This window comes from Lipophrys pholis, assembly GCF_963383615.2.
Source record: "Lipophrys pholis genome assembly, chromosome: 11".
NCBI lineage: Eukaryota > Metazoa > Chordata > Actinopteri > Blenniiformes > Blenniidae > Lipophrys > Lipophrys pholis.
In genome coordinates, this window is record NC_137631.1 from 22,648,760 (window position 1) to 22,664,706 (window position 15,947).

The 15,947-nt window shown below is 41.5% G+C and overlaps 1 protein-coding gene across 1 annotated transcript; it reads left to right on the forward strand.

Annotated features, from left to right (window-relative positions):
- Positions 1-235: 235 nt before the first annotated feature.
- On the forward strand, positions 236-15,563 carry slc38a8a (solute carrier family 38 member 8a). The gene is made up of 10 exons (XM_080474587.1): positions 236-491; positions 4,304-4,502; positions 5,679-5,835; positions 6,577-6,681; positions 7,623-7,680; positions 9,896-10,010; positions 10,251-10,398; positions 11,427-11,629; positions 11,718-11,769; positions 14,945-15,563. Exons 1-10 carry the CDS (start codon positions 294-296, stop codon positions 15,045-15,047), a joined length of 1,338 nt encoding a protein of 445 aa, XP_080330713.1. The 5' UTR covers positions 236-293; the 3' UTR covers positions 15,048-15,563.
- The last annotated feature ends 384 nt before the right edge of the window (positions 15,564-15,947 follow it).

A 15,947-nucleotide genomic window follows, 5' to 3' on the forward strand; every position in this document is an offset into this window, starting at 1 on the left:
GTTATTTGATTTCAATATAATATGTGAGACAACATTTTAATTCACATTTTTCTGTAGTTTTTATATTTTTTATACAATATAAATTTTATACAAGAATAAAAAACCCTTCCTCATTAAAACTAGCTTTAGATATAGAAATGTGATAATTTCCGAGCCGTCCCTGAACTCAGCCTTGGACCCTCCCCTCCCCTGGCCCCTCCCTCTCCCCGGCTCACCTTGCCTGGTGGGCGGCTTCATGTCGCGCTGAGACCCGGTGGAGCTGCGGAGAGTGTGTGAGTCGTGCCAATAGATGCATGGAGGAGTTAGCCAGAGAGAGCATCAGCCTGCTGGCTTCAGCCTCGGCCAAGCCCTCGCTGCACGTGGGGCCCCGGCTCGGCTCCCTGGGGGCCATTTTCATCATGCTGAAGTCCGCGCTGGGGGCCGGACTCCTCAACTTCCCCTGGGCCTTCGAGAGAGCCGGCGGAGTCCGCAGCGCTGTCACCGTGGAGCTGGTGGGCCAGTTCACTTCTATTCCATTTGAAATATATATGTATATATATTTGTACAGATGTCTAGAAACAACGTTTTATTTATCTCGTGTTGATGCAGTTTATTTCAAAGCAGACTTGTGAGAGTTTGATTCTTGTGGGATCAATTAAGGTGATCATGATCAGTTTCACCTGAGAGCAGAGGCCAGGATGTTCTCAGACCTTTTTAACTCTTTTCAGCACCACCATGGCCTGAAATCTGCACAAAATGTCTCTTGCATGGGATGCTGCTGCTGTCAACTTCAAATCATACTTTTTTAATATATTTTTTCTCTGTGTGCAGTATCAGACTCCTGTCCAGGACTTGTATAAAGAGTTTAAATCTGCTTTATGTTCTTGCTGCTGTATGCACTCTTTACTGGCTTTGTCATTTTGAGTAAATCACCTCGCAGCACAGACACAGGATCCATTAGGCTTATCTCTCTGCAAAATCTTTTTTTTTCTTTTCTTTTTCTTGCAGAACCGTTTGTCTCCCTGTCCAGTTCAGGCAAAATGAGGCTTCTAAAGTGTCTTTTCAGTCTTTCAAGATACTGTTCACCTGTTTTATGTGAAACTTTTAGGAAAATATAGGCGTTGTTCTTCCATAAAGTATCCATTCTGCTGAGTTCTCCTGATTCCTGTGGAGAAAAGCCACATTGGCACATATTGAAAAAGCCTTGTGTTCTCTTCTTCGTCTGGTTTACTCGTTTGGATGTTTTTCTCTTTATATTGTTTATTATTATTTTTTATACACGTCCGAGATAAAGATAAATTGATCCTCAGACTTGTTGCATAACGTCGATAAATGTTTTATTAATTCAATCAGACGCTGAATGTTTTTGCCTAAATTCAAGAGTTCTTCAAGCATGCAGGATCAAACACAAACATTTCAGGTTTAGTTATTTGTAATCAAGTTGCACTGCAGTGAAATCAATCTTGTCTTATTAAAATGTGTAAGAGATCATTTAATGACGTTTCTTGATTTAAAAAAAAATAAAAATAAAAATAAAAATTTAAAGGGACATTGTGTTGGAATCATGTCGTTCTTCTGTTGTACCCTAGGTGGCAGCGATGAGTCATAATCCAATTTCTGCCACAATGACATTAACGTGAAGATTTTTCTACTTCATGCATTTAAATTTACACAGCACAGATTCACGTTTTGTTGCAGTTATTCACATTTAGATAAAAATGATCAGACAATAAAGATTTTCAGGTATTTAGATTTTCCTCAATCGCATAAACGGGAGATTGAAACTTCATTGCGAAGTGAATGTAATTTCAGATTTCTTGGAACTCAATATACCCTCAGGAATTTATTTGTATCGATTTCCCCAAAATCAGTTGATGGATAATAAAAGCCTCATGGTTATTAATTAAGTCAGAATAATATGATTAACATATAAAATAAGGAGAATGTAAAAGATGGTACTAATGCACGATATGATATATGTTGTTGAGTATTGCAATCACGATGTAACTTGTGATTACTAAATTAATACGTCTGTACATGAGGTTTATGTCTTTGTGCTTTGCAGTTCCTGCTTCCAAATAATAGTTCAGTATCATGTGACTAAACCTGGTTCAATAAGCACATTTTCCTACTTTCAAAGAATATAGAGGTCTGTACATTTTGTCGTAGGTACATTTCAAATGTGAGGGACTGAGTCTAAAAAAAGATCTAGAAAGTCACATTGTATGATTTTCAATTGAATAATTGTGAGTGGAGTTTATTCTAAAAGCTCTATTTTGGTCTCATCTGACCACATGACCTTCCTGCTCTGGATCTTTCCGATGGTCAACGTCAGCCGGCCCTGGACGTGTGCTGGCTTGTCCCGAGTAGTTCTGGCCTGGTCCCTCGCCTTCGTTCATGATCATTGATGCCACTGGAAGCGAGATCTTGTATTGCGACCCAGGCTGAGGAAGATTCTTCCATTTTCTACTAATTGTTGCTGTTCCCTTCTCACCAAGCTGCTAGTATTTTATCTACTTCCTGGTCTCGTTCATCCACGGTGGGGGAGGGGCATTAAATTGGTTTTCTTTCCCCCTTTTATTAGTTTTCTTTAGGATCATTTTTCTCTCTGATTGGGTTCCTTCTTTAAAGTATTTTTCATAAAAAAAAAAAACCTCCATGTTTTGCAGCCACTAAATGACGCACATCCATCCAGGCATTCAGTGATTTTATTAGTGTCAGCCAAGTTATCCATCAAAGCTGCTTTAAATAAGAGGCGAAACAAAAACTGTCCAAAGTTGATCTGAAACTTTTGCAAACAGCTCTGTGCTCCTCTGGATGTGGTTCAAAACGTCTGAGAACACGTTTACACGTACCCAGGTTTTTACAAAAACGGATATTTCCCCCTCTATGTTTACAAAACAATCTTCACTGACACGGACCCGCATATACACCTGGTCCAGAGCATGCCAAACCTGTAGGGGGCGGTGTTGCGAGAAGCATGAAGCCATGATAGCCAATCAGAATCCTGGAAGAAAACCACGTCACGAATTGTGACGTAAATATCTGCCTTCCCCCTTTTAGATGCAACGGTGCAGTTAGGGAAGGGCAACGTTGACAATCGGGCCGCACTTCCACTATGTGACGTAATAACAATCCGCCGGCAGCGAAGGTTAGCGACGTCTGCCGTGGAGAAAAAACTACAAATTTCCGAAAATGGATTCCAAAAAGCTCATTTCCACCACTTTCCCCTGTGCCTCTAACCATTAATATCACAAGGTTTGAATTGAAATCAAAGGAAAAGAGGCTGCCAGGCTATGAAAAGTAGATAGGAAAGGAAATAGGAGGGACTATTAGGACGCGCCCACAGAGTTTATAAAGATCGCCACTGTTTTTTCGTTTGTGGTGAAGTCGTATCTTGCGCGGCCCAAACACGGAGAAATATCACCATTTTTTCGTACGTGTAAACGTGGCCCTGAGACATCGTTTCACTCCTGTTGTCCCTTCCTTTGGAAAAGTTTACCCGAGTGCGCCACCTAGTGTTCATGCTTATAATACAATAGCTTCAAAAGCTTCACAGGAACCACTTTGATAACGACAAAAGACAAAGACCGGAAACAGAAATTACAAGACCAGAATGGAAACAGCCTGTTTTAAAATTAAGAGAGAGAAATAGATAAAAAAAATACTTTCAACATTTAAACCTGTTTTTTTTTTTTTTTTTCCAAAAAGTAACAGGATGCTGCCTTTTGCTCATATGTTGTTTCTGGTTTCATTTTTGTGTGGAAATTATAAGTTCAGGATAACATTTTTAATTATTTGAGTGAACACACAGGTTTAGTTGTGACAGTTAAAGACTATAAATAAAAAATTAAGCATATCTTATGGATCTCAGCAGCTGTTGATAAAAAAAAAAAAAAAAAAAGTGAAAAACACTTGGAAGTTTCTGTGTGTGTCTGTGTTTAACTTTTGATAATACCATCTGTGTTCTGGGAAATTGTTGGAGGGTTTTTTAAAATTTTCAACTCTAATGAAAGTATAATGTGTGCAGAATGCTGCGAGTTCCATTCCCAACAAACCCACGTTAGATCAAAGTGGCGTTCCCCCTCCAGTAACATCCCGTCTCATGTCGGGAGTCAAAGTCTGTCCCGTTTTCTTGTCCCGTGTGGGATTAGATCAGAGTAGCAGTCCTTGCTCCGCTTTGCTGTTCTGTGTGTGAAAATGACTCTAGGTTATCGTTTTGGTTCTGGTTCAGGACCGTACGGGCGCTCTAATGATTCTAATTCTCGGTCGCGTCGCCTCGTCGGTCTGTAACTCGAAGCTAAAATCCAGTTTCCCCGCTCAGATCTCTCTGGTGTTCCTGATCAGCGGCCTGATCATCCTGGGCTACTCGTCCTCCATCAGCGGCCAGTGCACGTACCAGGCGGTGGTGAAGGAGGTGTGCGGCCCGGCCATCGGCCAGCTCTGCGAGATCTGCTTCGTCTTCAACCTCTTCATGATCTCCGTGGCCTTCCTGGTCATCGTGGACGACCAGCTGGAGAAGTGTGAGTCTGACAGTCGCTTCACTTTGAAGGATTAAATTATTATTATTATTATTTTAGCTTTGATGTCTTTGTAACACTCAATATAGGGCTGAGCAAAAAAATTGATTTAATCAATTTATCGGATTTGTAGTTAAAAGATTTTTGTCTGCATTTTTAAGTGCATTGAGAAAAAAAAATAAAAAATCGATTCGAAACTCAAATTTTTCTTTAGAAAAATTGTGGGTTTTTTTGGGGGCCAAATCGCCCCGCCCTAACTCAATATAATTTGTTCTTTTTAAAATAGGTCAATAATCCACTGAGCTGGACTTCTGTATGAGTGTTTGGCCCATTTGATTATAAATCGTTTGAAAAAGAACCCAAAAACCAAACATGTCGGTCTGTAATGGATTAAAATTAAGCCCCGTTTACACGGAACATGCTTTTAAATGATAACGGAAAACTTTGGTTTAGTTTTGAGAGTCTGTTTACATGACGACGGTGCTTGGAGCAACTGAAAACACAACTTTTTGAAAATGGCTCCCAAGGCGGAGCTTTTTGAACCCCACCTTTATGAAAAAAGATTTGGCTTTTAAAGATTTCACCCAACTTAACATTTGTTTCAGCAAATGGACATTTGTGTTTTTAGTAGCGCCACCTGGTGGTAATTTCTTCTGAACAGTTGAAACATTTTAATTCCAAATCTTGTGAAGAGATGGATTTAATCACAGAATTGTTGGCATTATGCACTAACACAGTGGAATGAAGGGCAAATCGGAGGGAAACAAATGGCTCAAATGGGCAAAAGCGAAGGGGAAGGATTGACCATAAACATAGGTACTCGGTCAATTTTTTGATTTTTTTTAATGACTTTTATGACACAGCAGAGGATTTGCCATTTCCTTGTGTATTAAAATGAACCCGTGTGTGTGTGTGTGTGTGTGTGTGTGTGTGTGTGTGTGTGTGTGTGTGTGTGTGTGTGTGTGTGTGTGTGTGTGTGTGTGTGTGTGTGTGTGTGTGTGTGTGTGTGTGTGTGTGTGTGTGTGTGTGTGTGTGTGTGTGTGTGTGTGTGTGTGTGTGTGTGTGTGTGTGTGTGTGTGTGTGTGTGTGTGTGTGTGTGTGTGTGTGTGTGTGTGTGTGTGTGTGTGTGTGTGTGTGTGTGTGTGTGTGTGTGTGTGTGTGTGTGTGTGTGTGTGTCAGTGTGCGACTCTCTCTACGAGCTGGTCACCGGCCTGCCAAAGTCTGAGATGCCGTATCACTTCTACACGGACCAGCGCTTCGCCCTGCTGCTGCTCTGCGTGGTCTTCATCCTGCCGCTGTCCATCTCTAAAGAAATCAGCATTCAGAAGTACATCAGGTCAGCTGCTGCGCTTTTATTCTCCATTGAAGTGATGCTCGTCATTTGTTAAACGTTTTCCCCGACGGAACAAACAGTGTCGAATATCAATGGAACATTTTGTTCAGCTTCAGACTCCTCCTGAAGAATAAACTGGATTTTAGACCCCGAATCCTGTGTTCATTTGTAGCAGCGTGTTAAAAAAGTAGCTTTTTCCTCCTCATTTACATGGAAACAGTCGAAGCCTTTATAAAAAGTTTTCTCTGCAGTGGCTCTGAGCACCATTCTTGTATAAACGGACGCCCAAAATGTAACAAAGGTTGAGTATTTTCACTCGTCACAGTTACCGTGAGCACAGTACTTTGAGAAAACGTCATTGTGGCAGTCTTAGTATTTATAGTTGTACTAATCATAAGGGTTGTGGTAATACTCGTAGAAATTTCCTATCGGGTTGCAGTATAATTAATTGGCTTCATTGTAGTAATTTTAGTAATTGTAGTAGGAATAATCATAGTTTACTAGTATTAAAGTGACAACTAGTAGTTAGAGGAAACAAACTGAAGAAACTACATACAACAACAAATAAAAGGAATAATATTTCAAGTCACTAAAGATGAGAAGTTGCCGTGATGTCTGCTGCCCTACCCGAGTCTTGATATTGCGCTCCGTACTTGACAGACGTGAACTCCTGTGAGCGTTCTGCCCCTTGTGGTCAGTTTCACTTCCTGTCTGGTCCGTTTCCTCCTCTCCGTCCTCTCACAGCGTTCTGGGCACTCTGGCGGCGACCTACCTGACGGCCGCCATCATCATCAAATACCACGCCATGCCTTCTGTTCTGGTTCACAACACGCCTCTCTACGTCAGTGGGTACGTACAGTGTGTGTGTGTGGTGTGGTGTAGGTGATTAGATTCTCCTAACAGCCCGTTCGCTTCACTGCTCAAGTTAACTGCTTGAAGTCTGACTCGGTCGTCGGATAAAGTCACCCCTGAGAGAGGAGTGTTTTTTTCAAAGCCGTGTTTAACAGTTTTCAGGCCTCCTGCTGAAGTGTGGAAAACTTTTCACTCCAATTCTCAGTAGTGCAGGTTAAAGCTACTCTGATCAGCCAGAACATTATGACCATGTGTTCACGGCACCCGTTGAGTGACTTAAACAAATCTGACAGCAAGTGAACAAGTTGATGTCTTGGAAGACGAAAACTGGACAAATCGATATGATCGTCCAGACGGACATAAAGATTTCATGGCAGGTGAATCACTGTCTTTTTATCTGCCAGCTTGCACAGCTCACGGGTTATGAAGTTTATCCCATTAGATCTTTCCCATGAAGCTGTGGGGAATCCAGGTTTGCAGGACAGACTTCGTCCTCTCCTTGATCCCGCTTCCACGTCTCACCTCGGCTGCTCCCGTCAGCCACGTGCCGGTGATTGACGGAGGAGCTCTATAGTGAACTGACTGTAAATGCCACGACATTATCAATCGTGTCTTCATAATGGCGCCTATTTTCTTGCGGTGGCATTTGGCGAGCGCCAGAGAATGACTCCCGTGTTTCCTCCCGTGTGTGTGTGTGTGTGTGTGTGTGTGTGTGTGTGTGTGTGTGTGTGTGTGTGTGTGTGTGTGTGTGTGTGTGTGTGTGTGTGTGTGTGTGTGTGTGTGTGTGTGTGTGTGTGTGTGTGTGTGTGTGTGTGTGTGTGTGTGTGTGTGTGTGTGTGTGTGTGTGTGTGTGTGTGTGTGTGTGTGTGTGTGTGTGTGTGTGTGTGTGTGTGTGTGTGTGTGTGTGTGTGTGTGTGTGTGTGTGTGTGTGTGTGTAGGATCAGCTCCTGGGCCTCCATGTTCAGCGTCATCCCCACCATCTGCTTCGGTTTCCAAGTGAGTGCAAGACATCCAGACGAGTTAGCGTACGAGCGCCGGAGATCTGGTTAACATGTGTTTGCAGCATCATGGTGCTGCAGGCTCTCTGTGGGTGGAAGAATTCTGCATGATTGTCTGCATGCCTCACCGGGAATAAAACCCGTCCAGTAATGACGGTGTGGGTGTGTGCCGACGTGTAAAAGTCCTTTACAAGCAGGTGATGAAGCAGACAGGCTTTAAGGTTACATTTCCCCGAAAATACTGAGTGGAGAATGTTTAGTTTTCTCACAGATACCTGTATTTGTGTTTGGTTATCCAATACATCACACTTCATACCCGGAGCTGGAAACGATTGAGATTAAGCAGCACGTTGAGCAGCTAATCCACTAGCAGCAGGCGAAGTAGAAGCAATATGAGATTTATGTTTTTTTTTTTTTTTTTTTTTTTGTTACTGAACTATTTATTTTGAAAATATACACTTACACTTAGCCTGAATGAAATAGTGAAAAGTTAAATATATAAATTAAATTCAATAAATGAATAAACAAAAGGTGAAAAAGAAAAAAATGACCTATCTTGTACACAAATATCTGAAGTTGCAATAACAATAAAAGCAATCCTAATAATCAAAAATGAATACATAATATAAATAAATATAAATATATTTACTCCCTGTGATCAGCACCTGAAATAAAAATAAAACAGATATGTGACACTGATAATAGTAAATGTCAAAGACAAAGCTTGCTGCATTCATGTATAAGATGACCTTGAAACAGTCCAAATACTGAACCAAAGAAATAAATCAAGCTGCACATTTTTTAGGCTTGAAGTGTCGTTTTGCGTGTTAGGCACTATAGAGATGAATAATTAACCAGGCTGGGAGCAAAGAACGCTTCGATCAGGGGCGTCAAACATCAGGACCAGGGGCTTTATCGTAGTGGACACAACGCCGAGACTTTGGTGACGCTGCCATACGAGATAGCAGCCTCTTTGGAAAAAGGCAAACCAGCATGAGCCTCACTCGGGGTGAGTTTATACAAACATAATGCAACAGCTATAGCAGAAGTTTATTTTATTTTTTTGGGGACATTTCACTGTGTTTTACACCAGAACGGGTCATTAAAATTGGCTTTATGTTGAGATTGTACTTATCTTCAGTAGTAATTGTTCGGTCCGGCCCACCGAGATGAAATTGGGATGTATGTGTCCCCCGAAGTAAAAGGTGACTTAGATGCTTTTAGTGGATGCTAAAATCCCACCAACCATTTGTGGGATGAGCAGCAGGGTGTGCAGCAAAGTCTAAGTGGGGGGGGGGGATCACAGTAAGTAATAACATTACTTTGTAGGCATGATAGCTGCGATACATGAGCAGTCTTAAGTGAACATTCGCTTCCCTTCTCGAAGGTCTGTGGCCTGTATGTCGCCCGCTAAAGTCAGTTACTGAAGATGAAGTGTTGTTGTTAATCGTCGGGGCTCTTGGCGGAGTGTGTGCTTAACTGTAGTTAAAGGTCAGCAGGCCGACTCTCGCTGTGCTCCACAGAGTGAGCGTTTCATATTTAATAGCAGGGTAGAGTGCATAGAAAAAGATCGTTCTATCTAAAGCAGGACGGTCTGATGTGTTACTTCCCAAGTTGCCAAGGTAACCCCCCCCCCCGCCTTCAGGATCTAATAATAATAGGAGAGGAAAGTGTGAGCAGATTGATGCGTGTTCTCTCACACAATTTTCACACGCACGCGGCCCGACGCGCTCCGTCGGGGTGAGTGATTGCAGAGCAAAAAGGTTGAAAAGAGAGTGAATGAGACCTTGGGGGGGGGGGGGGGGGGGGGGGCAAGTTGAGGAGATCAAGTTGGGACTATATCCTGAAACAGATGCTGCCTTCATTTAATTCCAACGCTGCAGTGACGGAAATCACAGCTGATGCAATGTCTTGGGTCCTCTGCCTGGTCTGTCATCCAGACAGAGAGAAATGTAATGTTAGTGGTTAAAAAAACAAACAAAAACTGAAAATGTGTCTGACATGCAGCTGGAACCAGTTCTGTCAGAGGGGTTTGTGGGTTCTACGGCTTTGCTCCTTTCCCTCCAGTCTTCTTCCTGTTCTTTGTGGTGTTCTTGGTCTTATTTCTTCTCCCCTTCTTGTTCTTTGTTTTCTATTGCTTTGTTCTGTTCATCTCCTCTCCTCGTCTCATCCTTCTTCCTCAAGCGACACAAAATGTCTCGTCTATGTTGCAGTGCCACGAGGCGTCCATCGCCATCTACAGCAGCATGGAGAACCAGCGGCTCTCTCACTGGGTCTTCATCTCTGTGGTCTCCATGTTCTTCTGCCTCATCATTTACTCCCTCACAGGTCTGACACATTTTCTGCTTTATATAAATATATAGATTTATAATATTTGTAGAACAGCTGTCGACACTCAAACCTTGTTGCTTTCTGGCTGGAAATGAAAGCCAAAGGTACCTTGGTACCTTGGTGCAACTTTTAGAAGTCGTGTATCTTCTGGAGAAACACACCGACCGTTGATCGGTGTGTTACTTTGCATGTGTAGTTTACTGTTTTTCCTCTAGATTGCCTCTGTTTTTGTTTCAGGCGTTTATGGGTTCCTGACATTTGGAAAAGACGTGAAGGCCGACATTTTGATGTCGTACCCCAGCGACGACATGCTGATCCTCATCGCCAGGCTGCTCTTTGGAATCTCCATCGTCACCATTTACCCCATCATCCTGCTGCTGGGCAGGTCAGAGACGAACCTTGTACAGGGTTAAGATAACTTCAACGGAGTCTTTTGACATCTTCGAAATGAGATGAGATCTTCCAAGCCTCGGTGGAATGGCATCGCTCATACATTAAGAGGATTTTGCTTATGTAGCACATTTTAACACCTCAACGTGCTTTTACGTCTGTCACATTTATTCATTGGCAAACCATTTGAAGCAATCTGGGAATCATTCTATTGCACAAAGACACTTTTTCATGGCAACACTAGAAGAAGTGGCTCATATCTCGCTCTTTTTGCACAATTTTCATCAAATTCTATAAATGTGTGCACATCAGTATCAACACGTTCGCCATATTAGAGGAGGACCTGCTTCACCTCTCTTCCAATTTGTCTTTACACAATTAAAATGATTCACATTGATTGTTCCAGATATATCGTCATGATGCAAGATGCTGCTGTCGATTAAAGTATTCCCTTCCACACAAATACTTTATGAAGTTTGTAACGATAGTAGACATGTTAGCTTTTCAGGTCACTATACAGTCATACGAGGAACAATGTATGATGTGTGACATTATGCCTTTTTATGTGACAGACTTTCCTTGCCTGTTCCTCTCCTCTCATCACGAGTTATATCTGGTTTACATTAATGTATCTTAAAGATATGTTGCAACCAATAATGTAATAAAGTCATATCTGCTAGTGATTTTAACAATTAACACTAATCTAACTCTGATAAAGCCAATTTCATAACTTTACAATCGTGTAACGTTTGATACCGGCAGCACATTTTTCCAATAAGTTATTACATTACTGATATCGCTTTAAAAAAAATCCCTATATAAAATGTAACTGCAGCCAATAACATAATGCATAAATAAAACTGCATTCTCACACAATAATGTAATAACTTGTCACAATACTGGCAAGTTAAGAAGTTATTTGCTTCAGTTGTTGGTTATTGGACATTATTCCATTATTATATTATATTTATTTATGTTATTATCAATGAGGATCCACTCATTCCTGTGCTGGTCTTCTCTCAGGTCGGTGATCCAGGAGCCGCTGCTGATCTGGCGGCGGCGATGCTTTGGCGTGGTGACGGCGGAGTACGAAAGCCGCAGCCGCTACTTACTGACGGTGCTGTGGATCGCCATGACCCTGCTCATCGCCGTGTTTGTGCCGGACATCAGCAAGGTCATCAGTGTCATCGGAGGGATAAGTGCGTTTTTCATCTTCATCTTCCCAGGTAAGCGCTCCGCTCGCCGCGGCGCAGGCCGTCGACCGCCGCCCGCCGCTCGCCTTCCCGCTGAAGCTTTGTGTTTGTGTTTGAACAGGACTCTGTCTGATATTTGCCATGCAGTCTGAGCCGGTGTCTTGTAAGACCAGGTGAGGCAAAACCTTCATTTAGATGGTAATGTAACACAAACACACGTCCAGGTGGCGGCATGAGGAATGAATGTGTTTAAGGAGGAAAGCTGAACTTTCTAACTATGTATTTTTTTACTTGGTTTGGTTTTAGAAAGACAATGATGCAGCTGAATAATAAGAAAACTGATGAAGCTCTTTATTTAGCAAGTGGCAGAAAGATGACATTTGCTATAATATACCTATATGTGTGTTTATGTAGTTATCTGTGTGTGTACACAGACGTTAAGCAGTCCTTGTCGCGTACAGTTACTTTTGAAGTGTCACAACACTGTTTGACTTGCTGAGTCCACAACATATTTGCTCTCTATTATTCCACGTTTCTATTGTCAGAAGGGATAATTCTCTCTCATATGCTCCAAGGGTTTCGCCGCAATTATTATGGGTTAGAATAGCATGAAAAAGTTGATCCATTTTCAGATTTTTTTTAAACGTCAAGGTAAAAACATCAGAGCATTTTGCTAAATTGTGGTCGCCATAAATCCAATCTTATGGATTTTTTTGAAAGACGGTATTCTTAATTCCCATCACTTATAAACTAATGTTTCAGAATGTGTTATAAATCTAAAAGAAATTCAACTACATCAATATCAACGACAATGTTTGTGGGACCTAGAGGAACCTTGTCCTGCATGTATCTCTTTACAATGGTTGGTTGTGGTTAAAGGTTTCAAAGAAAGGCTGATAAGTCGCTTCTCGTTGGAAGCAGGTTTATTGCAGCAGACCTTAGAGACACGCAGGACAGCAGATCTCCAGGACCAGGACTGGAAACTCCTGCATGTCGGTCGATACAGTGGACTGATAAATTGATGTCAATGGATTTAAAATGTTCAGCAGCCAGGTACTCTGTGCTGGTACCCGGTTGGACCCTCTTTTGCCTTCATTCTTGGTGGCGTTGATTCAGAAAGTGCTGGAAACATTTCTTAAAGAGGTTGATCCATATTGACATGATGGCATCTCATAATTTTAAAAGATTTCTCAACTGGCTGCACATCCGTGTTGCGACTGTCTTGCTTCACTGAATTCTGTCCGAACGAGATCTGGTGACTGTGGAGGCTTTTGGAGTTCAGTGAACTTGTTGCTATTTTTCAGGAGAGCAGTTTGAGGTTTTGAGCTCTGTGACATGGCGTCACCAGCAGCGGTCAGGATGGATCCATCCTGCTTGTGGCAGTGGAAAACGGAGACTTCTCAGACTAGACGATGAACTTCCTTTCTATTGTGGTACAGTTTAGTCGAGCCTGTGTGAACTGTCGTGTGGTCTGGTGCTGCTGTAGAACCAGCAGCCTCAAGCTTCACCCCGTTTTCTCATTGTGACAGCATTCTCTGTAAACCCTGAAGATGGTCTGGCTCCAGCATACTCGGACTTCGTCACATTCAAAGTCACTCAAATGACCTTTATTCCTCATTTTCCCATGTGTTGCTGCCACTTGTTGGGCTGGTTGTTCTATTTAACCTCAGCGTGTTCAGATCGTGTTTGGAATAAACTGATTCACCAATCACGCCAGAGTAAAAAAACTTTTCTGTCTTTTTGTCGACTTTATTCCAGAGAACAGCATCACAGATAAGAATAGCACCACAAAGAAGCATTATTCTTGGCAGAACCTTTTGTCTTTTAAGAAACTTTTAAATAGTTTCTGGCTTCCAAACTCCATGTTAAAATTGGTGTGTCAGAGGAGAGTAATCTCCTCTCCTGTCAGATCGCTGCATTTCTCCACCTACAGACTTCCATTCCAGCGTGTCTGTCACTGTCAAGGTCTCAGTGGGATTTTTCATGAGGCGTCAACCTTTCAGACCTCTGTGTTATATGTGCCTGGATTTATTCCTCCTTTATAAAGTAAAGTTGAAAGTATTATATGGTAATATTTTAATAAAACAAAATTTTATTATTGCCACAATGTTGAGATTTCCAGTCAGCAGCTCAGTTTGTTTGGAAAAAAAAAGATGTTTCTCCAATCTCTGCATTTTTGCTGTGCAACTTTATGAGACATTAAAAGTGACATAAATGAAGAGTGAAGGAAGGACAAATAGTTTGTAATAAATACAGGAAATACAAACGATATGAGGCAGTTTGTAGGTGATCTAATTGAATTGAGAAAGTGATTTATTTATTTATTTTCTAAATGAAAAAAATTGCGCTATAAGGCTCAATTTACACAACTATGTTTCCAGTGAAATTGCTTTTGAGCTTTCAGAAAAGTTTTGCAGCAACATTTCTAAAACAATGTTTAACAAGGGAAAGGCAGAAACGTTCATCTATGTTGTTTCCATGTTGGGCCACTAGTTGGTGCTGCTGTTTATTTATTATCTAATGAAACCACACACACATTCGCGCAGTGAACAACACGCCATGAACTTTGGGAATATATGGACATTCATATGATCAGACGACTAAGTTGGATTATTCTAGTTGACACAACTATAAAACTACCAAGTCTCAGGAGAATATGGACTGCGAGTCATGACACTCTGGAAGCCGCCATTGTTGTTATTGTCCATGTGCAGAAGAACTATTTACTACGGCCATGGTGTGCATGCAGTGTAGCAGCGTTTTCAAAAAGTTGTTTTCAGTGGCTCTGAGCACCGTTGTCGTGTAAACTGACCTCTTAAACACAATGGAAGTTCTGTTATCACTTTAAAATGTTGAGTATGGAGTAACCTTTAATATGGTTTGTGCACTTAAGGATTAACTCTCTTCTACATACTGTGTATAGCACGGATAAATATATTTTTTTCCATCTATATTCTATTTCGAGACCAGAGATATTTACTTTTGTTGGAGCAGATAAGTGATTGTAAAAATGAATAATAATATCCAAAATGTTTGGAGTACAACAAAGTGTTTGGGTTTGATTCTTGTAAAAAAAACTAAACGGAGAAATATAAAGCCATTCTTCAAGAAGCATTTCATGGTTTTTATATGAATGGTCTCACTCTCTTCATCAGAACAAATTCAGTTTGTATTAAATATAACAACTGCTTAAAAACAAATATACAGGGGAGCCTAAAGAGTAACATCCCGAAAAAAAAATAAACAGAACAGGTTAATTTAGTCATGCACATTGTATGAGTATTTTAAGTTCACAACTGTTAAACTGCAGAAGTTTCACTCCACCTGTCTTTGTCATGTCGTCTCCAGATTCTTCCTCACTGGCTGGGGTGTGGTGACCCTCATTTGCGGAGCCTTCATCTTCGGCCAGAGCACCACCCTCGCCGTCATGCAGCTCATCGGGAGGATGTGACCGAGGACCAGGGCTCCTCCTCCATGATCAAGAGCCACTGTGAGCTCTAAGGACGGACATTTAACCCCTGCTGCTCCAAACATGCAGCCACTCACACACAAACCCAGTAAACCTTCCTGGTTCATCCGCGCGTTGGCTTTAGTTGTCGCTTGCGCTTCGTTCGACATCCGTCTGAATCCTCAGGTATTTTCCGTGTTCATCAGCACGTCTACATACAGTGTGTGAAGGAGGATCAAGAGCTTGAAACGGAGTGTAGAAATGGCCTATGAACTGTTTTGACTCCTTAAAGATTTTCTTTTTAAAGATGCAGAAGAAACATCACAAGCAAATCCCAGTCATTGGAGCTCGTCTGTGGGCGGGGGAGCCAGGATAACGTGTTTCTGTACATTTAGAAGTGTTCATGTGTGTAAATAGTTCATGTGTTTTGTATGTCAAAACAAACTATATTTGGATAAAGTCACGTTAACGGTCAGTATTAGCTTGATGGAGGAAGAAATAAATAAAATCTTTTATATGAACTTTGTTGGTGTATGTAGCTCTATTGTTGGAATTTCTACCCTTTTATGTTAAAAAAGTCTATTATCCTCAAAGAACTGAACCTCTGCATGAAATGAATCAAAAAAATTGGTGCACAAAGACATTCATTTTTTTATGTTCTAGCAAACTGACATTAAAGATTAAAAAAAAGCCAATCGGGAAATGAGGCGGCTGACGAATGTAACTGTATCTGACGTCTTTGTGAGGGAAATGTGACTGTAACCCTGCAAACGTTTCCTGTTAGTGCGGTTGAAGTTCTTACTTATACATATAGCTCACTGGTCCCATTCATTGCTTTTGCAACCAAGTTTGAGAACCTACGGTGGCCATAAAACATGCAAAGTTTTGAGGGCTTGAAGACTT